Here is a 24,048-nt window from a genome sequence, read left to right on the forward strand (position 1 = left end):
TTCTTTTAATTCTGCCATACCAGCACTTCAACTTAACTTTAACTTTCATTTTTTTTTTTGATATTCCATCAGAAAAAACAAAAGAATCAAATAAAGTTACAAGATTCATTTCCTTGAACAACTTGAAATGAGTTCCAGAACTACAACTCCCATCCCCCTGAGGCCTTCTGTAGTCCTGACCGCTGTCCTTGCACCAATCAGTGTCCAGCTCGGGGTATAAACTCTCTCACCCCTAGGTCCTTTCCTCTTTCTTTTGGCTGCCATACTACAGATGAGTACTGTTTTATATGTGTGTATATTATGGGAATGCAGAAGTGCCCACTGGGTGTATAGATAGGGATAGATATCCTTTGTAAGTGTATTTTGCTGTTGTCAATGCGCGCGCACGCTTAGGCATTTGTCCGCCGTACACGGAGTTGAAGCGGGGCGGAGCCGCGGGCAAAGCCGCTCGCTTTAGGCAGCCGTCCCGTTCTCCTCAAGGTAGCGTTTCGTGCCGTTTCCTTCAGGAGCCCTCACTCGCGGCTGCACCCCTCCCATACGCATGCACAGGGACGTCTCGCGCCGCCGAATTCGGTGAGCGCTGAGACCCAGCAGCGCCGCAGAGTCTTCCCGGCATGCACGGCTCCCAACGCTCGTTTCGCATTAAATATTAGCGAAACGGAGCGACGGGATGTGCGGACACAAAAAAGAAGAACATTTTGATATAGGAGAGAAGCGACGACCTGTCATTGATACAGGACAAAAAAAAAAAAAGAGCAGTCGCAGGAGCTAGAAAGCGCACAGTGCATTAATCTCTGATAGAGCCTCCTTTAAGCTGATTCACAGAAAGTCAGCTCTGCTGACACAGTTTTCATGGCTCATTCATCGCACCCTGTGGATTCTCAGTCCACTTCTCCAGAGTGGAGCGAACAAGAGTGGGAGGAGGAGCCCACCTGGCAAGATTCGGACTTATCCCTCAGTTTCAAGAGGGTGCTGGGGGATTCGCTGTCGCAGGCGGTCTCTCAAGGGGTGCAACCTCTAGCACAGAGGTTAGAGTTGCTGGAAGCAACCATGGTCGAGCAAAAAGAGCAGCTCAAAGCAAGAAAAAGACGGGCAGACAGCCCTGGGGAAGGGACATCAGCTGGACACCCTCAGAAGAGGGTTGAAGATAAGGGGTGTAAGAAGGCCCGTAAGAGCGCAGACTCTTTGACCCCCGCGGGCACAATAGAGAGGGGTAACACTGTTCCCCAAGGCCAGAGCGACCCTGTCGCCAGACTGAAGGAAGCCTTTCTAGCTAAATTGGCTGACAGCCACAACGGACCCCCTGCCCCAGGGGTGAATAATTCAGGGGATTATGAAGAGGCATACGCCCCCGACGATGAAGGTGGCGAAGAAGAAGAAATTCTTCAGCCCATTCAACACTTCCCACAAGAAGCCCCTGATGAGGAAGACAACATTCTTGATATGTTTGATCCGGAGACCATTAGGCACCCGAGGTCTTCCGAATGGGTGCCCTCCCCCAGAGTAGCGCTGTACATGGCGCAGCACATCCGGAAACCACTGGACAGGGAGGTTAGATCCCGCATGCGCGCTGAATGTCCAAGACCCGAGCTGCCGGGCAAGCTAACGGACACTCCAGAATTGGACCCGAAGATGGTCACCTTTGTAACCAAGTCGGCAAATGACATCCGGAAAGGAGTCGATCTCGCCTGGAAGGCATGCCAGGACAAGCTTCTGGACCTTGTGGGTCCATTAGCCAAGATAATGGACTTGTTCGAAAAGTCAAAGGACGCTGGTGTTCCGGTTGATAATCAAGCACTAGCGAACTGGGTGCAAAGGGCGATTTGCCTACTGGGTAACGTGAACTGCGCCCTCTCTTCGGAGAGAAGGAGGGGTGTCCTCCTTAAAATTGACAAGAAGCTTAGTGACCTAGCTACATACGAGGCCGGGAAGGGTGCCAAGGGCTTCTTTTTGGAGAAGCCTTTGCGAAAGAGATGGCCCAATTTGTTGGTACATATGCAGCGCTTGAAAGAGCCCAGAGTTCTATAAAAAAAGATCTTCCCTGGACGTGTTTTTGCGGGGACCGGACGCTTCAGAGGTCGCTCGTCCGGTCGCTATAACCATCAGAGACGACCTCAAGGTCCACGCGCGCAGTATTGGGAAGGCCGTCAACAAGACTCCTTCCCAGCCAGAGGAAGACACGCAAGGGGCAGCAGAGGAAGAGGTTCATTCTGTCAGCCAAGTACAGCAGGCGGTGAGTACACCAAAGATTCCTATCGGAGGCAGAACCCTCCATTTTCTGAAGGCGTGGCAAGCTTTATCAAGCGATGCTTGGGTTTTAAGGGCGATAGAGGGTCTTCCCCTAGACTTCATAGGCGTGCCAAAGCAGAACGCAGTACCAGTCCCCATTTACATGTCGCAGGACGAAAAGGTACTATTGCACAGCGAATTGAGCAAATTAGTGGAGAAAAATGCGATAGAGCGGGAGGTCACAGAGGGACAAGTCTTCATCAGCAACATGTTTCTTGTGCACAGAGGGGAGAAGATTCGCCCAGTGATAAACCTAAAAGAATTGAACGGGTGGTTGGAGTACAACCACTTCAAGATGGAGGGTATACACCTCCTCCGAGACCTATTGCGCGCAGGAGATTGGTTAGCGCGACTAGACCTCAAAGACGCTTACCTAGCGATTCCGATAGCAACAGCCTTTCGGGAATATCTGCAGTTCCGCTGGAAAGGGGAGATCTGGCGGTTTACGTGCCTGCCGTTCGGGCTGGCCTCAGCACCATGGGCCTTCACGAAGGTGATGAAGCCGGTGACTGCAGCTATCAGAGAAAGAGGCATTCGGATGATTATCTATCTAGACGATATTCTAGTAATGGGATCCAGCAAAGAGAATCTCACGAGAGAAGTTCAGTGGATATTCAAGCTCCTATCATCTCTGGGATTTTTGGTGAATTTGGAAAAGTCCCAGTTAGCTCCGGTGCAGAGGTTAGAGTTTTTAGGCTTCACAGTGGACACAGTGAGAGCAATTCTAGAGCTCCCAGGACACAAAGTGAGAGCCATAAAGAAGGAGCTCAGGGCAGTGATAGCGAAACGTTCTATTTCGCTTCGGAATCTAGCCAGGATAGTTGGCCTATTAGCAGCTTTCATTCAAGCTATTTTCCCCGGTCCTTTGCATTACCGTGCTTTGCAGAGACTGAAGATCAAACATCTGCAAGGAGGCTTGCAGTACCATCAACAAGTCGACTTAGATCAAGAAGCCATGTCAGAGCTACATTGGTGGCTAGAAAACATGGAGGCCTGGAACGGTCGAGCGATCTTCGGGGATGTCCCGGTACTGGTCATAGAATCAGACGCAAGCAGGTCAGGCTGGGGAGCGAGATGCAAACACATTCAGACAGGAGGGAGATGGTCTGACGAGGAGTTACGTCTCCATATAAACTGCCTCGAGCTTCTAGCAGGCTCCTTCGCAGTTCAGGCCTTCACGAAGGACAGAGTAAGATGTTGTGTCCTGCTCAAGATGGACAACATCTCAGCGGTCCGATACATCAACAAGTTAGGTGGCAGAAAATCCAGAATGTTAGCAGAATTCGCAAAAGACTTCTGGCATTTTTGCCTCCAGAACAACGTTACAGTGACCGCAGAATACCTCCCTGGGAGCCAGAACTGCATAGCAGACTGGAACTCTCGATATCTTGTAGACTCCAGCGACTGGAAGCTGCATCCTCTAGTATTCCAGCGCATCCAGCAAACTTGGGGACCCTTAGATACAGATCTATTTGCGTCCAGACTGAATGTGCAGACGCAGAAGTACTCAGTTGGAGGATAGACCCGGGAGCAGTGGGTACAGATGCCTTCCTGCACCCGTGGCACGGAGCAGTGCACTATGCCTTCGCGCCATTTGCAATGATCGCGTGAGCGCTGGCGAAAGTCCGCAGAGACAGAGCAGAGGTGGTGATAGTATTACCCTGTTGGAGGACACAGGCTTGGTTTCCAGTAGCGATCAAACTTTCTACGGATTTTCCGAGGATAGTTCTGAACGCCCCGGACCTTCTACTCGACCCGTCCGGCAGGACCCACCCGCTGATAGAAGCGGGCTCCCTGCAGCTGATTGCCTACAGGGTTTCAGGAGGAAATGGAACTTGCCAGGAATTTCGGAACTAGCTGCAGATTGTATCCGAGATTCCTGGGCGCCTTCCACCGTCAGGAGCTATAACACAGCTTGGAACAGTTGGGCGAAATGGTGTACAGATCTCAGTTTGGATCCCATTTCAGCGCCTCTAGTGAACATCCAAAATTTTTTAGCTTCCAAATTTCAGGAGGGGGGCGCCTATAGGAATATCGGAGTCTACAGATCCGCCATTTCGGCAGGGCACAGCACAGTAGAAGGGAATCCAGTAGGTGAGCACCCAGCAGTACTGCGTCTCCTCAAAGGTATAAAATTGAGGAGGCCGCCAGAGCCAAAATACGCAGTCTTATGGGACGTCTTCCAATTGTTTCTCAGGTGGCCAGAGAATGACGTCCTGTCCCGCTCCCAGTTGTCGGGCAAATTAGCGATGCTTTTATGCTTGATAGCATGCCGGAGAGTCTCAGACGTGAAAGGGTTGGAGGTTGATAGGAAAATATTCTATCCGGAGGAAGTGGCTTTTAATATCGCTAAAAGGACTGAAACAGATTCCAGAGTAATTTCCTACCCATATTTTACTGAGAATAAGAAGTTATGCGTCGCACAGTGTATAAAAGATTATGAAGCAGCAACAGCGCAGTTTAGACCGCGCGGCGTGACCCAGTTACTTATAGCGCGTAGGAAGCCTCATCATGCAGTAGCGACAGCAACCATTGCGAGATGGCTGAGGGAAGTTATGCAATGGGCAGGTATAGATTTATCCTCGTTTGGGGCCCATTCCACTAGAGGGGCAATGGCATCTAGAGCTTTTGCGACGGGCGTCTCATTGCAAGATATTATGAATTCTGCAGATTGGTCTTCTGAAACCACCTTTAAGACCTTTTATTTCAAACCGATTTCGAATATACCAAGCAGAGTCTTAACAAGCTTTGAACAAGCATAATGCGAGCCTCCTGTCTTGTCATAGAATAAAGATTGCCAACGCTATCAGCTAAGGAAAGTCTTCATTCTATTAAAGACAAGGAGGCGAGCATTATATCCCCCCCCATTAATGCTAGAATTAACTAATAATTGTGATGCATTTCTAGTATTAATATTTGTTTCCCACCCTCACGTGATATTCTCTGTTCTCACAGGACACGAGCAGAAGACGTCATGAGCAAGTTGGGAAGTGCGTCAATGATTCGTTGGCAAGTTGTCCCCGTTGGGCCGTGCGGTTAAGCCGATTCCGGATCAAAGCACAGTTGATGGAGTAGTTTGGTCACGTTCTGGATGTTTATGGGATTGAATGATCATGGCAAAAGAAAGAGGAAAGGACCTAGGGGTGAGAGAGTTTATACCCCGAGCTGGACACTGATTGGTGCAAGGACAGAGGTCAGGACTACAGAAGGCCTCAGGGGGATGGGAGTTGTAGTTCTGGAACTCATTTCAAGTTGTTCACGGAAATGAATCTTGTAACTTTATTTGATTCTTTTGTTTTTTCTGATGGAATATCAACAAAAAAAAACCAAAAAAAATTAAAGTTAAGTTGAAGTGCTGGTATGGCAGAATTAAAAGAAAGTAAAACATAATGCTCGCCTCCTTGTCTTTAATAGAATGAAGACTTTCCTTAACTGATAGCGTTGGCAATCTTTATTAACTAGGCGTGTGTATTATAAGTAATGCTTCCAGTTTTCAGTTGTTATTGAATTTTACACAAATACAGACAGAAATCAATCTGATGTCACTCACACATCACAGACCAATCGCATTTCTGATTGGCAGCATGGAGAGTGTAAAAGTTGTAGAACAGTAGCATTACAGTTCTCTAAATTGCTGACAGCATACATTTTAAGGCGGCAGCAATCGCAGTTTTATTGAAAACATGGAGCTGGCATTTCTTTCCTCTATGGATGCATGTGTGCTTTAATAAATGCATTTTTATTAGAATGCAGAAAAATACCAGTTTGCCAATTATATTTTTATATGACAAAAAACAGATGTGGATAAATACAAAGAAAAAGGCCCAAAACAAATATTGATACAGATGGAAATGGCAGAAAAATAAATACCATGAAACCAGAAGCCTTAATTATAAGTGAAGGGACCGAGTTCCCCAATGCGTTTCATTTCAAGAGGTTTGTTGCGATAGGTTTCTTACCTTAACTGATTTTTTCATGGACTATACATATACACATTAAAAAAGCAATGGACATTTAATAAGCAGCTCTGGCTCATTCAGCTAACGTTTAAGATAATTATCCACAGATATTGAAATGCATAAGCTTTACTGTGAAACAGCATTAAGTCCAGCTTTGCCTCACAACCTGCCAATTATATATACATGTTGCAATTTCTGTCTGAACTTACACGGACAGTGGAGAGAAGACGAATGTAATCTGCCAGCAGTTCCGCCAGGATGAAAAAGTCGCTATTGGCCTGTTCTTGATGGAGTTGCTCTATTTTCTCCTCAACCTCAGCCAACTGGGAGAGTGCCCGGGATAAGGCTGTGTTGTCCTCTGAGCTGCCCAACATAGCCAAGCTCTTTGCAAACTGCGCTGTATTCAGCGCTAACTCTGAAACAACAAAAATCAAATTAAGCTGAAGTAACAGTTTATATTTTACCTTGTTCAAGATTGCAATACAAGTTATTTTAAAAGTATGAACTAAATGTGTGAGACAGGAGGAGGGAATAAAAGGAGGTGCAAGAAAATCTAAACTGAAAAGGAAAGCTCTATGGGACTTTACTAACAAATATCTGATGATGAAAACATTTTGAAGAAGTGTTTTTGGAATTCGCTGTGATAATTCAAAAATTATGCAATGTACAACCATTTAACTCAAACAAAACACAGAGTCTATTCTTCAAAAACTAATAATGTGGGCATACATAGGACTAGATATTGTACATCAGTTTTGTGATCAATATTGTACTAGCTCAGTTGCTTTATCAGGCAATTGTCACCCATCAAAAACAAGAAACTGCCTTGTGCCGACCTATCAGAACAGTGGTATTTACAGATAGATTCACTAAATAAATTGTGTGTCCGTACAATAGTGACTTCCATTAATCAGGGTGTGCCATAGTTGATGTTTTGCTTTCACAGTGGTGGGGTTTCCGCGCTAGTGATTAAGACAACAGTATATGCTGAACATAACTTAGGATAATTCAAGCAGACATGCTCACAATATTTCCTAGAACAGTGATAAGTATTGAGATGGATTTCTAAAATCGGCCCCTGGGGAGGATTTTTAGGAGGCCACTATTTATGGTAAACTGAGAAGACACTGGAACGTTGGCCACAACCTAATCAAGATAGGTAGATGAGCAGTCAAGATTGGTCTCAGGAAAAGTGCCCGAGAGGTCTCACGCTACAACGAGCTCGCACAGAACACCATCAATAATTCAAGTCAGTAAGTATATGAAAATCAAATTATTTATTAGGCCTTTCTGAAAACACCACGCATAAAAATCACAGGTAAGCATTGTGCTAAAAGAATTCACCTTAAGAGATAACATTACATACCAGTAGTCAAGAGTAATTAAATACAGGAAAAAAAAGTTTGATTAGATAGAATAATCACAAACCCAGTTCCCTCTGTTTTATGAAGTCAAGCCCTAATATGAAAGGGGCCCTGTGCCCAAAAAGTCACATACTCCATTACGGTTTCCCCGGGAGAGGTATTTCAGAACTGATGCAATGGGATGTGGTGGAGATAGAAATGTTTTTAAAAGAAAGTATTTACTTCTAAATAGGTAAGTACCCCCACGCTATCCTGCTCCAAAGGTATGTCTTAGGACAGGATCCTTGACCCAGGTTCCATGACCAAAGGCCAGGGCAGAGTGAGTTTAGGGTAAAGGGCTCTCCGCCCAAGGTTACCCAATGGGAGACGGAAAAGGGGGGTGCAGAAACAGTATGTTCACTTACCCCCCTGCCGACTCTGATCCTTCTAAGTGACACGGCAGGTCTTCCAGAATGTGCTGGGGCTCCAATCTTCGGTCCTTGGTTCGGGTGAGCGGAGCCCAGGGGCCATGGGTGTAGAGGTCACATTATGTCAGTAGCTAGTTGTGGCTTTTACCAGACGGTCCCAGGCAACTTCTTGAAATAAGATGTAGACCTATGCGGTGCATACCCTTCAGGACACCTGACGGGACTGCAGAAGGAACAAGTTACTTACCTGTAACTCCTGTTCTCCAGCATGGGTCTTACATGGATTCACATGCTATGAATATTACCAGTCGTCAGACTAGGAATCCTCAGTTAAAATAAAGCAGTTTAGCCTTTAGCTAAAAACTGCATTGTCACTTGAATATAGACTATTGCTGTCACTTTGCGTCATACTGCCCCAACCAGTGACATTCGTCCTCCTTAGCTACACCCCATGTAGCCATTTTCAGATTTGGTTGCATACGTTAAGTGGCAGTAGGAACCAATAGGAGCCGCAGAGGGGAAGGAGGGAGGGTTCACATGTGAATCCATGCAAGACCCATACAGGAGAACAAGATTTACAGGTAAGGGACTTGTTCCTTCTCCAGCTAGGGGTCTTGCATGAATTCACATGCTATAAATATACACAAATATGGGAGGTGGCAAGTCTCAACAGAAGCAATACAACTTACCCCTGGAACACACTTGCCTCAAGAAAACAAGTTGTGTAGTACTACTTGTCCGACACGAGACTCCTGTCGGAGTAAAATCTGGTGAAGGCGCGAGTAGACCTCCACGTAGCAGCGCTGCAGATATTTAGCAGGGGAACACCAGAAAAGAACGCTGTTGTATATGCAATTGTTCTGGTGGAATGGGACTTCGGTCTGCCTGGCAAAGGCCTGTAGGCCAGCTGATGGCATTGCATGATGCAGCCGGCGGGCCATCTGGAGATGGACGTTTTAGACAGGGCCTTCCCATGATCCACAGGTGTGAGCTCAGAAGTCTTTTGAACGTCATTTGTGTGGGAAACATAGAATATCAAGGCATGCACCATGTCCAGCTATTGCAAAGATCTTTCAGCAGGCGAAGAAGCCTTTTTGAGAAAACTGGCAGCACCAAAAGTTTGTTAAAATGAAAGTCTGATGGAACCTTGAGCATAAAGGAAGGATGAGTCCTTAGAACCACTTTCGCTGGTTGGAACGACAAATATGGAGGCTTAAATGAGCATGACCTGGCAGAGGTCATGGGCACGAGCAAAGCAGTTTTCCAAGAAAGAAACTTCAAGGGGGCCTGTTGCATAGGCTCAAACAGCATCCCCACAAACTTGGAGAGTACCACATTAAGATCTAATGCAGGAGCCTTCACTGGTGGGAAAGTCCTGTAACCATAAAGAGATCTTGACCGGGTGTACAGGGAGATGGTGGCCAGGTGCATTTTGATGAATCCATGGGCAGGCCATCTTTGGCCCGCTAGTATGGAAGAAGCTGTGGCGCTGTAACACGCCATGGAGAAATCTTCGACCGGCACCATACTGTAAAACATGCCCACTTGTGTAAAAGGCAAGTGTAGATGGAGCCATGGCCTTAGCCAGAATGATTTGCATTCCAAGGGCAGGGAGGAGTGTCCAAACTACTCTAGGACTGCAGGAGCCAAGCCGACGGGCTCAGGTGCTGGATTATGGTGCAGGATGGATCCTCCTTCCCTGGAGAGCAGGTCTGGGAGAGGAGGCAGTCTAAATGCTGGAGCAACCGAAAGGTGAAGATCTGGGTACCAGATCTGCCTGGGCCACGCTGGTGCAATGAGGATCATCTTGCGGCAGGATAGTTGAGTGTTGATCAGACGTAGCAGCAACGGTATTGATGGGAATGCATATAGGAATCTGATTCCCATGGAACTGAGGTGTCCCCCAAACTCCTTGCTTGAGGGAAACCTGCTGGCAAACCGCTGGCACTTGGTGTTGTTCAGTGTAGCGAATATGTCGATCTGAGGCTGGCCCCATTTGCTGAAGATCCGAGACGGAGCTCCCATTCGTGGCAGGACCACAGCGCTCTGCTGAGTGTCCACAATGGTCTTTTGAACACCTGCCAAGTGGAACGGGACTAGAAACATCCTCGGAGCAATGGCCAAGCACCACAGGTTCTGTGCCTCCAGGGAGAGGACAGGCGATCTCGTTCTGCCCTGCTTCTTGATGTAATACATGGTGGTTGTGTTGTCTGTAGATCCCAACCACCTTTCACAAAAGCTGTGGCTTGAGAACACAAAAACTGGCCGCAGTTCCAGGACGTTGATATGCAACCTTCTCTTTTCTCAATGCCATAGTTCCCGCGAGATGTGAAGGTGAATGGACCACCACCCCAGGGCTTCCATGAACATTTGGTTGAGGACTATCTTGTTGTTCCATGAGGCGGAGGCCTGCTTCCATCTGGCTTCCAGGAACTCTTGAAGAGTTCTTAAGTGCATACTGCAATGAGGAACCAGATGGATGTAGGAAGACATCATCCATAACAGGGATTTGATGTACCGGACAGTCGTCACTCTGACAAAGGATAGCCTTTGGACCTTTCCTAGGATAGCACGTATCCTTTCTTCCGATGGGGCCACCATGCACAATACGGTTTTGAATTGGGCCCCCAGGAACAGAGCGTTTTGGGACCGCACTATGCAGGATTTGAGATAGTTTATGGAGAATCCCAGAGAGATTAGAGTCTGGACCGTCTCTGCTGTATGTTGCGTCACCTGGGCGTGAGATTGAGACCAGCTCAGCCAAACGTTCAGGTAGGGGTAGACATCCACTCACTTCCGATGAAGGAAAACTTCCACTGGGGCTAGGCATTTGGTGAACACCCTCCAGGTTGATTGAGGCAAACGGGTAACGCCTTGAATTAGAAATGTCTTCCTTAGGAACTTCCAATGTTTTGGGTGGATGGGGAAATATGCATCCCCCAGATCCAGCATCGCCTGAAATCTCCCTCTTCCAGTTGGCTGAGCATGTTCTGCAATGTGACCATCCTGAATTTCTGGAACTTTAGGAAATCGTTGACAAGTTCAGGATGGGCCTCCACCTGCCTGACTTCTTGCGAACCAGAATGTATCTGAAATATGCTCTGAAGCCCTGGAGGCGCAGAAGGACAGGGGCCATTGCCCCTTTTAGAAGCATGGTCTGAATTTCCTTGGCAAGTTGTGCTCCTTGTTGTTCTCGTCATCATGGGAGAAATGCGGGGGCACTTGTCTTGTAACTCCAGAGTGTGTCCCTGGTCGATGACATTGCGCATCCATTTGTCCATGGAGATGTTGCGCCACATGTCGACAAACGGATAGCTGGCCTCCCACTGGGGTGCTTAAGTGGGGGCTCGGGACCTGGGCCTGGTCAGGCTTCCTTTGGCGTCTGCGTCCCAGTGGCTTGTGTACAACGATGCCAGGTACCTCCAATATAGGCCTGGGAACGGCCTCTATAAGCCTCCTGTGCAATGGCGCGAGAGGGCTGGCGGTAGAAAGGGCCGAGCACCTTAGAGCTTCAGGAAACCTTTCCTGTCTGAGAGTGAAAGGTCTGCCTCCTTTGTTGCAGCATGCACAGCGAGCGTGCAGTCTGTGTTCGTCTTGATGGTGAGAAGAGAATCGTCTACTGCCTTGTCAAAAAGGTTATCTCTGTCGAAAGGCATGTTGACCATCTTGGCTTCGACATCCTGCCTGATGTTTGTGGGCCTGAGCCAACCTTGATGGCGTAGGGCAACCCCGTTGCCCACCTGCTGGAAACAGGAATCGGCAATGTGAAGAGCAACAGTGATTGTATGGTCAGATGCCACTTCCCCCTACTAAAAGATGGCCATAGCCTCTGCTTTTTTTCCTCTGGCAGGAAATCGAGAATGGGCCCCAACTAGTACCAAAGTTCTGCCGTAGCGTGCAAGGATGGCTAGAGCGTTGGCAGACTTGACTGTAAATGCTGCAGTGATAGTTATTAGCTTTCCAGCAACATCCAGCTTTCTTCCCTCCAGGTCAGGTGGGACTGAGCAAGAGGATGAGGCAACCTCTTCCTCGCAGCAGCCGAGACAACGGAGTCTGGCGTTGGATGGACTCAGGCATTTAGGAGCCGTATCCCGGAACCTATATTTCTTTTGCAGCCTCTCCTTTTTAGTTGGAATAGAAAACGACTTTTGCATTACGACCAACCTGTCCTGAAACCGCGGCCTTTCTGGAGAATTCACGACGCTGGAAAAAGAATCCCTCCTTTTCCTCCTTGACCATGTTGATAAGCTTGGCCACCCGGGAAATCACCTGGCAAAAACCCACTTCATTAGGGGGAAGAGTCCCTCGTTAGGAGCTCAACATCTGGTGGCGTAACGTCTGCAGGGACTTAGTCCTCACACTCATCAGTACCATCTGCATCGGGTTGGGTTCCGTATTAGTGTCCATTCAGGTCAAGTCACACACCTCTACAGTAGGAGGCAGTGGAACTGGAGGTGACTGCGCGATCGTAGGCACTGGAGAAGTAGCACCAGGTGGGCCGATATGGTCTTGGTGGACTGGCCAGAGGAGCCGTCCCGGAAGCACAGACGGACCAGGTGGTAGGCACTGTTGAATCTCCATGACCAGCCAGTGGAGAGTTGACAAAATGTCCAAACAAACATTTTGGAGGTAGATCTCTGAGCCCGAGGCATCAAGATTGGTACATGAGGCCAGGGACTCGTAGGGCGAGTAGGCTGAAGTGGTAGTGCAGGCCGTGGAGCCAGCTGTGGTAGCTGGCCAACACCACCCTCCATAGGGTGTGGGACGTCTTCAAAAATGTCTTCCTCCTCAGGAAGAAAGGAGCAGAGACCGGGGCTGTAGACACGACCCGGGGCGGCCTTACAGGGAATGTGGTAGGCAGCTAAGGGACTCAGGTGGCCTTTGGCAGAATAGAGATCTGGTGGTGCCTCGCCCTCTGCTGGAACCTCTTGAGAAGGTGCCTAGCACATGCACACCTGGAGAAGGTAGTGCGGATGGAACAGACCCAGCCGGGACCGACTGAGGCCTTGGAGGCAATGCTACCCTTGAGATAGCCATGGTTACTGTAGAGATGGTGCCTGCAGTCGTCGACGAGCCTGTTGACAAAAACCAGTACAGCCAGTCTGGCGGAAAGGGGTCATCGACAGCCTTTGTCAACAATGATTTAGACTGTCTTAAAGTCGTCGACAAGGACATCTTTGAGGTGGTCGTGGATGATGAAATGGGTGATATTTCCAGCCCACTGAAGACAGGGTTCCCTTCATGGCCATCGCCGATCAAGACGACAGACGCCATGGTGCTAGTCAAAGAGGAAGTCGGAGCATGTGACTACTTCGTTTTAGGTACCTTCCCCTTGGAGGCGTCCTCAAAGGATCCCAACCTCTTGCAAGCAGGAGTGCGCTCCTTGGGCCCGCTAGCCCAGGCAGAGGCATGACTGCCCACAGACGCCAAGCCAGAGGCCTTACCTTCGTCCAGCCATGAGGCCAGCCTCCGATGGCAATCCTTTCTAGTCTTAGTGGAGAAAGACTGGCAGATTGGGCATCCCTCCACATCGGGGATCGGGCGGCCGAAGACCTTCTTCAGACTGCATCTGGAGCAGGCCTTGAAGAGGCTCTCCTCTGCCTCCGACATGGTGCATATAGTAGGCCCAAAACTCAGTTTACCGCTTCACATGACGTAGCCATCTGACGGAAGGGGGGAAAGAGACCAGCAACGGATCCCTGCTGCTCACAAGTCACAGCTGTGACGGACTGAAGAAAATTTCAATTAAAAACTATAAAAAATAGGCTAATACTCGAGGAGCGAAACTCGAGGACTCCAATCATGAAAACATGCAGTAAAAATTTGAATATGGCTGCCAGCGGTGAAACCAAGGAGGATGAATGTCATTGGTTGGGGCAGTAAGACCCAAAGTGACAGCAATAGGCTATTCAAGTGAGTATGCAGTATTTAGCTTAGAGTTAAACTGCTTCATTTTACCAAGGATTCCCATCCTGACTATGGGGCATATTCATAGCATGTGAATCCATGTAACGCCCCATGCTAGAGAAGTATAATTCCAGTGAATGTCACCACGGTCAGGCGATGACAGATCCTCCAGCGGTAAACACAGAAGCAGCTCCAGTTAAGCTTCCCTTGTCGTAAGAAAGGGGAAATTGTGAGAGCAGGTGACTTGTGGCATAACCTGAAGATCCTATGGGCCACAAGGCTCTGCTCACAATAGCGAGAGCCGCAGCGCAGCAGCCCAAAAGGGAGTTTGTCACTCCACTGGGTGGTCCAGGCACACTTCTGAAAGCTTCCAAGGCGGGGAGCAGGGATCGAATCGAGACGGGTTGCTCCCACTGGTCCAAGGGTCGAAACACCAACACGGGTCTTCTGCGATCAAGCAGAGGAGCAGGGCTTCACCAGGTCAATCACTGGAGTCTATGCTGGTCAGCTGCAGGGGTGGTCCTCGGGTATCAGTGGGCTGCTGTTCTTCATAGAAGTCTTGGTCCCAACAATGATCTGTCGAATAGCTAACAAAGCACTCCTTTTAGCCAAGATTCAGGTTGGGAGCTAACCTAAGCCCACCAATGGTAAGGATCTGCAACATTCAAATTGCCCAGGGTTTCCCACGTCTGCCGAGCAACAGACATTCAGGCGCCAATGATGTTGACTGAGACCAGTCCCTCTCTGGCTCGCACACACAAATCGCACTTGCTCGCGAAACCAGCAGCTTTCACAGGGAAAGGGATTGCCATATATGACATTTCCTGACCCGAGAAGGCAGGAAGAAGGGCAAAAGTAGCCATACCCCTGGTCGAATGAGCTTTGAGACCCTCCGGAGGATCTTGAACAGCTAATCCGTAGCATTCATAAATTCCTAAGAAGACCCACGTAGATGGTTTGTTTTGTGACCGCCATACCAAACTTATGGCCTGTGAAAAGTTGATCATCTTGTCTTAACTTGCACATCCTGGATATCTAAATGCACGCATTGGGTCAAGCCTGTGTAATCTCTCCTCTTCCTTTCCAGGAGGAAGTGGAGGATAAAAAGACAGTAGTATAATTTGAGTTCAATGAAAATCAGACACCATTGTTGGTAAAAATGTTGGTTTAAACTATCCTTAAAGAAAATTGTGTAAGGAGGCTTGCAAGACAAGGCTTGAATTTCACTCACCGTACGGGGTGATGCAAGAGCAACCAAAAGAATGGTCTCGAGTGTTAGCAATCTTAAAGGACAGGAATGAATAGGCTCAAAATGAGCAAACGAGAAATTTCAAAACAAATTTGAGATCCCAAACAGGGACTTGAAAGGGGATCGGAGGGAACACATTTGTCTATCCTTTCAGAAATTGAATCACTAGTGGTATTTTGAAGAAAGATACCTTTTCAGAGGAGAGCTCAAAAATAGATAACACAGCCAGATACCCTTTAATTGTGCCAACCTGGAGCCCCAGATTAGCCAGGTGTATTACGAAAGATCAAACCATAGGTGTACTGCATCTAAAAGGGTCCACAATCTTAACCCCTGCACCAGCTGTAGAACTTGCTCCAACGGCAGCGTTACAGGTATTTTGTTGCTGGCCTTTTGGCCGAAAGCAAAATCTCCATTACGTCATCCATGAGGTCCCAATCCTTATATTTCACCTCTCAGAAACCATGCGTGAAGGTTGAGTGGCTTGACCTCCGGATGGAGAACCTAACCCACCTCTCGCGAGAGAAGGTCCTTTCTTTGTGGAAGACTTATTGGAGGGCAGATGGACATGTCCAGAAGGTCTGGGTACCATGTCCTCCTTGCCCAATCCGGATCAATTAGGATCATGGATTTCCCAACCTTTCTCAACCTCCCGATCCCTTGACGAATGACGGACTGGAAGAAACCAATAATAGGAGTGGAAACTCCCAGTCCACCATGAACGCGTCTCCTAGAGCTCCTCTTGCGAGAAATTCCCTGAAGCAATACAGCTCACACTTCCGGTTGACACTGGTCACAAAGATCTACTTTAGGGGTTCCCCAAATGGTGAAGTTATCTTCAAGGACTTCCTGAGCTAGTTCCGATATGCCGATAGGGAGATTTCTTCTTAAATTGCCCTAAACAAGAGCTGCATTGCCTGGACCTCCTCTCTTGTTGAGGTAGTACATGGACACTGTGTTGTCAGTTATTATCAGGACATCCTTTCCCTGCACAGAGGGAAGAAAAGTGTGCATCTTTAGTCTGATTGCCTTCTGCTCCAAAAGGTTGATGTGTAGTTTGGACCATCGACCGCTGATTGTCAGATCATTGGCATACGCTCCCCACCCGAGTGAGGCATCCGTAACTACAGTTATCTGCAGCCATGGTTGCCAAAAAGGTTCTCCCTTCAGAATATTTTCCTCACAGGCCCACCACAGAAGATCCTGTATGACAGCTCAGAACCTGAAGGTCTGACATCCTGCCTGAGAACTGGGACCATTGAGTGCTAAGAGCCCATCAGAGAGATCTCCTTCTCAGATGAGCCTCTGGCACTGGGAATATGCAGTATGCCATGAGGTCGACCAAGCTAAAAAAAGAAATCAAAGGCTGGAAGACACTGGGCACTCTGGAATTTTGTGACCCATCTACAGAACGTCTTGAGCCCTTACCTCGGTCGGCGAGGCTTTTCCCCAAGGATGCATTCAGGACTGCCCCGATAAGTGGGACTTCTTGAGGTTGAGGGAGAAGCCCAGTCTGTGGAGGGAGTGACAGGTGGAGCAGAGATGTTCCAGGAACTGTTCGGGAGAACAAGCCCTGATCAGCCAATCGTCCAGGTAGGAGTAGACGCGAATCCCCCCCCCCCCTCCTGAGTTTCGCTGCCACAACCGCCATCAAATTGGTGAAAACCCTTGGGGCAGAGGTCAACCCAAAAAGCAGAACTCGAAAATGATAAGAATCGCCAACGGCGAACCTCAGGTACCTTCTGTGCTTTTGATGGATTGGCACATGAAAGTAAGCATCCTGAAGATCCAATGATACCATCCAATCCTGAAGTTGGAGGGCCTGAAGGATCTGAGAAAGGGTAACCATCTTGAACTTGTCCTTCCTGAGAAACTTGTTCAAGTCCAAGATGGCTCTCAATCCTCCGTCCTTCTTGGGGATTAGCAAGTAAGCGGAGTACCAACCCTTGTTCCTTTCCTGGTTCTATAGCACCTTTCTCTAGCAGGGTCAACATTTCCTGCAAAAGGAGCGGATCTGGAATCCTGAAAGTTGTTCCCCGGTGGATGATCCAGAGGCCTTTTTAGAAAAGGAAGGCAGTAACCCTAGGTTATAGTTTCCAACGCCCACGCATCTGAAGAAATATCGCACCATTCTTACAGATGCTGTGAGAGTCTGACTCCCACTGGGGTTTTGTGGACTAAGGCGTCGGAGGATTTGAGGCGATGATGCAGTGGCTGAGGGTAAAGCAGCCAGTGCCTGGGTGGTCTTCACACCTCTTCCCCGTCCACCACGGGGGAATCTTCTCTGACCTCTTACTCGCCAGTCCTCTCCCTCTTCCAGCTGAGGAGGGATAGTGAAAGGACCTGTCCTTCTTAGTTGTTACACTGGGGAGAGATTGCGGCTTTCGGATTGCTGCCCCAAGGGATTTGACTGCCACCTTGTAGGTCTGCAGCTGCTCCAGGCTCTCGTCAGCCTTGCTGCCAAATAAATGTGTGCCGTCAAAAAGGGCATGTTAAGAAGTCTCGACTGCATATCCGGAGCAAACCCAGACTTTCTCAACCAGGCAAATCTGTGCATTACAGTACAAGCCGCCATAGCTCTGCTGATACTGTCCGCAGAGTCGAGACCAGTCTGAAGGGATTTGCACATAGCATCCTTCCCATCCTTTACAATATTTAAAAAAAACTGTCTCTTTCTTCCTCTTCTGGGATATGTTCAGCCGCCATCGATATGCATTCACATAGGGTAAATGGGAATTTAGCCAGTGCACACGTGGCATTTGCTGACTTAAGAGCCATAATTCCAGCAGACAACACTTTTTGCCACGGCATTATAGCTTTTGTGATCTCTGTCGGGGGGGAATTGTTGGGTATGCAGTCTGTTTCAATGTGGATGTGGAAGCCTGTACCAACAGACTTTCTGGAGTAGGATGTTTGCTTAGGTAAAAGGGATCACTGCTTGAAGTCCTGTATTTGCTTGTCAATTTCTTATTTACCGCTGGAATTCATTCCAGTATCTCCCAGTTGCCATTGACCCGCCTTTGTAAGGCTACATGGAAGGGAATAATAGGGTCTTCCTGGGGTCCCTCATTTAAATATCTGAGATCATCCTGCTCAAAATGCGGTGCAGGTCTACTCCATCCTAGATATTCAATAACTCTAGACATTAAATGTCTGTACGTCCCATCAGCATGGTCTGAGGGACCTGGTCTTCCAAATTCAAATTTGGGAGGAGTTTCAATCCCATTTATAGTTTGTAGAGTCTCATGGAGATCTTTCATCTTTGACTCCTATTAGAAGAGCAGGTAAAGATACGTTTTCATAAAAGTTTCTTTATTAGCTTACAACGATGCAGCAGGCCCAGACCTCTGCATCCATGGCTCAACTGCCTCTCCCTTCTGAAATAAAGATCCCAACTCTCACAACAGATGACATGGCAGGTGCTCTATTATGGAACACCTGCAATATACAGTTACTACATTGTGCACCTTTCGCCATTTAGCATCACTAAAGAGCACCTTTAACTATTTACACTTTGCAAATCAACTATAAAAATGTATGCAACAACTCCTCTGATATCTGAGCCTGTGGGACACCTAGAGTCCCATATTGCAATTTCTAGGGTGGTGAACCATCAGATGAGGATTCATGTTCCTCAAATAGAAGATTGACTTAAAACATTATTTTCTAGGTAGTGAGAGAAAGATTTTATTTTGTTTTTTTAACCTCTTACAGAGATTCTGTTACATGTGTCGATGACTGCTTCAAAGCCGTCAACGTCGAGCGCTTCAACAACTGAGGTGTCGAAGATATTTTTGATACGGATCGACTCTTTCAGTGTCGAGGACATCGAAGATTTTCCCTTCAAAGGAGTTTCATTCTCAACAGAACCTCTAAAATTTCGAGGAGTTTTCTCCTGGACACCCTTGCCCGAGGGTGCACAGGTTTTGTCCTTTGCCTTTTCTTTGTCTACTTTTTCGATATAGGCATGACTAACCACTTCTTCGAGGGGGTCTAGGCCGTACTGTCGAAAACCTGAAGCATTTCCAGTCTGAATCCCTGCCATTCAGCCGGAGAAGCCGATTTGGTCGGGCAAGCAACCCGTTCAGGGGAGGAACTCTATGACTAAGACGGGGACCTGTCACACCCTTTCTTCATACGTCATGAAGACGAGTGGTGAGAACCATTCCTAGATCGAGATCATTTTATAGCTTTCTTCCAACAAGGAGAGCAGCCTCTCGACTCGTCGGAAGATCGCTTTTTCAACAGTCATCAAAAGGGTTTTATGTTACCTACCTGCAGCTAACTTCCCTCTATGTTCTTTCAGGGCTTGCACTGTCATCGCGAGGCAGGATTCACACTACGATGTCTTGTGATCGGAGCTGCACACCATAGACCCAGCTAATGGGGGTCCGAAAGGGACATTTTCGCCCCCAATTCGGGGCATTTCTTAAACCCTGATTTGGGTGTCGATGATGCAGACTAAGATGCCATATTTTTTTCAAAATAACCGTAGATTTACGAAGGAACCAAAGCGCGCCGATCTTTCGAATCGATAGCTCTCGCAGAAAAACAGAACTGAAGCCAACTGTCGCTGCATGCGCTATATACATGTGATATTTAATATAATTGGTTATTTATAACGCGCTTAATACCCAGAGGCTTCTAAGCGCGGACTCGGGGTTCAGACCTGTGTTGCTCTGCGTCGTCTTGAGTTCAAGGCGAGCGTGGTTCCCCAGAGCTAACCTCCTGAGGCGTCGATGTCGATATTGAGAAAGAGGCCCCCAAGGGACATTGAGCAGACGGTTAGCACCGCCTGCTTGACATTTTCTCCAAAGCAGCTAAATATGGATATATCAAAAGATGAGGAATATGTGGGAGGACAATCCATTCGAAATATCCTCCCATTGTTGATTTGGTAACTGCTAACACTGTAAAGTATTTTTTTAAATGCAAGGTGGTAACCTCCAGATGCAAATGAATGAGATGGGAAGTGCAGGCTAGAACGTTTTGCTGCAGATGCTAAGTGGGAAAAGAAGGAATTTGAGACGGTGATCCAAGGACATTATTTTCCACTCCCAACCTTGGGCTCTCATGCCTATTCTTGCCAGAACAAAAAATTGGATAGGTTTCCTCCCACCAGGGTACCAAACAGTGAAGTGACTTGAGTTGCTGGAATGGGCTGTGTGTTTCTTTAAATAAAGAACAGAAGCCCCCTCTACCCTCCCCCTTCCTGACTTCTGAAATCTCCAGAGTCTATTGGCTGGTTAGTTGGCAAAAACATTGGAGGGCTTGAACCCAATGATAGTCCGGTTTCCCCCATGTGCATATGAAACGTGGCCTTTAAAGGGTTTCTTCTATTCTAATTTCACAGGGTATCCAGTTCCATTTATGTTTTAGGAATGTCTCCATCCACATGCACTTCAAAGGCACATTTTCCTTGAAATAGGAGATGCGGTCTAGGGGTGAGGAGTGAAAGGAATGTCTTACCTGAGAGCTAGTTGAATTAACTTTCTCAAAGAAACACTATGGATTTCAACTGATAAGTCCAAAATGTCTTCTAGAGAAATGGGTTATACCAGATCCATAAGTGTTACTGGACTCGGAATCCAGGATGTCAGATGGCCTGAAGAAGTCACAGCGTCCCACTGAAGTTTTAAAGAGATTTTAGTCTCTTAAAATCAAGACAATGTAGGGTATGGACAGTTTCTTGGAGCATAGAGTGTTCAGCAGAAAACAGGCAGGGGGTTCAATAGGATTACCGGTTGGAAAAAAGGGTTTTGTGAAGTGGCACTAGGGATGTCTCTCTCCCTCATCTACTGCAGTATTCCCTTCCGAACTCTGGCCTCAGATGTCTAAGTCTCCCTACTACCTTCACCCCCCCTTCTACACTCCACTGCCATCTACACCCATCCTCTCTCCTCCGCAAGACTATTACTCACCCTTCTCCTCACTACCCTCCCTGCATTGCCAAAACTACTACTACTCTCCCATCACCTCTTTACCCTCCATTGACTTAACATTTTTAGTCAACCCTTTGATGTTACTCCTCCATCCGTGGTACTGCTACCAACACCCGTCCCTCCATACTACTTTTCTTCCCCCTCAGGTACTCCCCACCACAGACTCTCAACCCCTTCCCACTTCTCTCCTTCACCCTCTCTCCTCTAGCCTCACTCTCTCCTAACACTCACCGCACCCTCACTCTACAGCCTCACTCTCACTCTCCAGCACCACGCTCTGATCCTATAGCCTACATACACAACTTCTATACACCACCCCCCTGCACTACAATAGAAACAACTGTTACTACTCTCTTTCACAAAGATCTCACATTTACTAAGTTTGGCCACCAACACTCCGCTCTGGAACCAGTCCTCTTCCTGGTCTCTTGGTACTCCTTCACCTCCTCCTGTGACCTCACCCGAACAACCCATACTTCGCATTTCCTGCTGTCTGCTTTCATAGTGTGTTGCTGGTGATTCAGTGCCCTTCTCCTTCTCATTGGATTCAAAGCTCACCTGACTTCCCTGCACCAATCAGTGCCTGTCCTTTAACCAGGAGAGGCGCCTTAAAAATGACTAAGCCCTCCCCTTTTCCAGCAGAGTTTTCACAACAGTCTCCGATGGTTTTGTTGCATGCTGTGGGTTTAATGTTCCTTTTTTTGTAGTTGGATGTGTACTGGGAACTGCGATTCTGAAATGAAATAGAACTGTGGTCAGCAACTGCATTGGGAGACGGAGGTAACATTTTTGAAATGTGTGGCACATTGGGGGGTGGGGGGGGTTTCTTCGGCAACGGGCAGCTCCCACCTCTCTTTTCTCATATCTGGAGGTGGGCTGGTTCTAGCTTTGGTCTTCATGTGCCTGCCGCCCAAGGTTGAGACGCCCTCCACCTCATCCCCCCCCACCCCCGTAGGAAAGACAAGGGTCTAGCCTATGAAATCGGATGGTAGTATATTTTTTGTTGGATTAGTGTGAATCTGGCATTTCTTGAAACATATTAAACAGCTTGACAAATTAGGAACCACAGTTGCAAGAGTACTCTCCACCTCTAGGTTAAATAACAGCTGTACAAAAACAGGCTTTGCTAGTAAATAAACCCACCATGCCTGCAAAGTGGAGGAATGGGCTGTCAAATGCTAGGTTTGGTGGTAAACGTCAAAATATGACAGTAGATCTGCCTGTGCCCTCAAATAACTGCATGACACTGTTGCTCCTCCTCCCCTGTTCACATCTTATGCACTCTTAAACAGCTGACACTTGTATCTACATGCTATCTGGTGTGCCAAAACAGAGGATGACATGAAGTTGTCTCTAGAGTTTATGAAGCACTTCCAACATGATCAGAAGATTACAGTCTCCACCAGAAACTACAAGAGATGATTTATGATCAGGGGCATTCTAATTTCAAGTAGCCCTGTCTCCGTTTATCATACGAAACATCTAGGCCATTGCAAATTGTGATTGGTGAGCTAGGAACCACATCTCAGATCTCCCGAGTGCCCCCATTGCCACTCTGTTACTAATTTTATATTCATGGGTAAAAATGTGAAGCTGCAAGCTAATAACCAAACGGAAAAGTCCCTCACCCCAGGCACATTCTCCAAGAGTTAATCATCACTCGCCAATGGTGTGACTTGTCATAGCAGTAATCAGCGCTTCCTGGGCGGAGACTCGGTGCAGAGCTCCATCACAGTACAGGGGAGTCCGTTCATATGAGGAACCCATTGTTGTGATCGTAACAATTTGGATTACGCCCACAGATGGGGCATACGCATTTACGCGTCTTGAACTGCAATGTTTTCTGGCAGCTTACTTCTTGAGTCTGCCCCTCTCCACCGTGCACGTTAAGAAACGTTCCACTTGGTACAGGAAACGAGATCCTAGTGTTCTCGTCTACTACAAGAAACCAGGCTAGAGTTCTTTCTCTCATCGACTTGAGAGTGATGGTTTACATACTTCTGATCTAGACTGCTGATGTCTCATTCCTGGGCCTGGCAGAATTAGGAGTCGGGTCACCTTTTTGTGTATCCAACTCTGGTCCTGAGGAAGGTGGTATATACATCTATCAACGCCGAAACGTATGAAACACCTGCTTTTTTAATACCTTACCAAGCGGGTGTTAGTTGGCTGTGCTCTAATTTATACATCTTCTCTACGTAGACCCCGAGTAGATCTTCTGAATATCAAGCACAAATTTGAACATTTGTTTTTTCCAAATCTGAATAATTCATACCATCTGGCAACAAATGTAACCATTGGGTGGTGTTGCCTGTATCCTTAGATATGGACTTGTTATGCATGACTAAATAGCAGTTCAATTGTATTACATGAATTTATATATGTTAAATTACTTCATGTTAACCTTTTTTTCTTGAAATGCTTCTATTTTGGTTTTCACTTTAGTAAATAGAATTTATGTTGAAGCTATAGTTTGGGAATATTTTTTCTTCCCAAAACAACTCCTTTTCTTGTTTGTGTATTTGTTGAATTGTTTTAATAAATTGTGATATATGTTTCTAGATTATTAAGTTGTATATGCTGCTTAATACAATATGGTGTATGAATTAATGTACCATTAATGTACCCTTGGTTTTGAAAATACATAGTGTAAGATTGCTATAACCAATAATTTATATCACTCACCTATCTAGGAGAGTGTTTGGAGGGATTTGCCCATATAGAGAGACAGGATACAGTTAATTGGTTGGACTGATATTCCTTTAATTCTTTTCCTGTTGGGACACATACCTTTTGTTTACTTGTCATAGCAGTATGCTCATTTGTGTTTTTATGACCCTAATAAATGAAACCTAATCATGTAGGTAACAGTTGTAAATTAATATAGCAGCTTGGGAAGAGGGACTATCTTTTACAGTGTCATCCTTGACA

The 24,048-nt window shown here is 47.1% G+C and overlaps 1 protein-coding gene across 1 annotated transcript in view; it reads right to left on the reverse strand.

Moving 5' to 3' along the window:
* Positions 1-24,048, reverse strand: part of SNX1 (sorting nexin 1) — a 1,264,276-nt gene that overhangs the window by 430,973 nt on the left and 809,255 nt on the right. Inside the window, exon 11 of the mRNA XM_069624696.1 lies at positions 6,458-6,663. Within this exon, the coding sequence (XP_069480797.1) occupies positions 6,458-6,663 (206 nt within the window). The remainder of the gene's footprint in view (positions 1-6,457; positions 6,664-24,048) is intronic.

Source organism: Ambystoma mexicanum, chromosome 11 (assembly GCF_040938575.1).
Source record: "Ambystoma mexicanum isolate Mex_15411 chromosome 11, UKY_AmexF1_1, whole genome shotgun sequence".
Classification (NCBI taxonomy): domain Eukaryota; kingdom Metazoa; phylum Chordata; class Amphibia; order Caudata; family Ambystomatidae; genus Ambystoma; species Ambystoma mexicanum.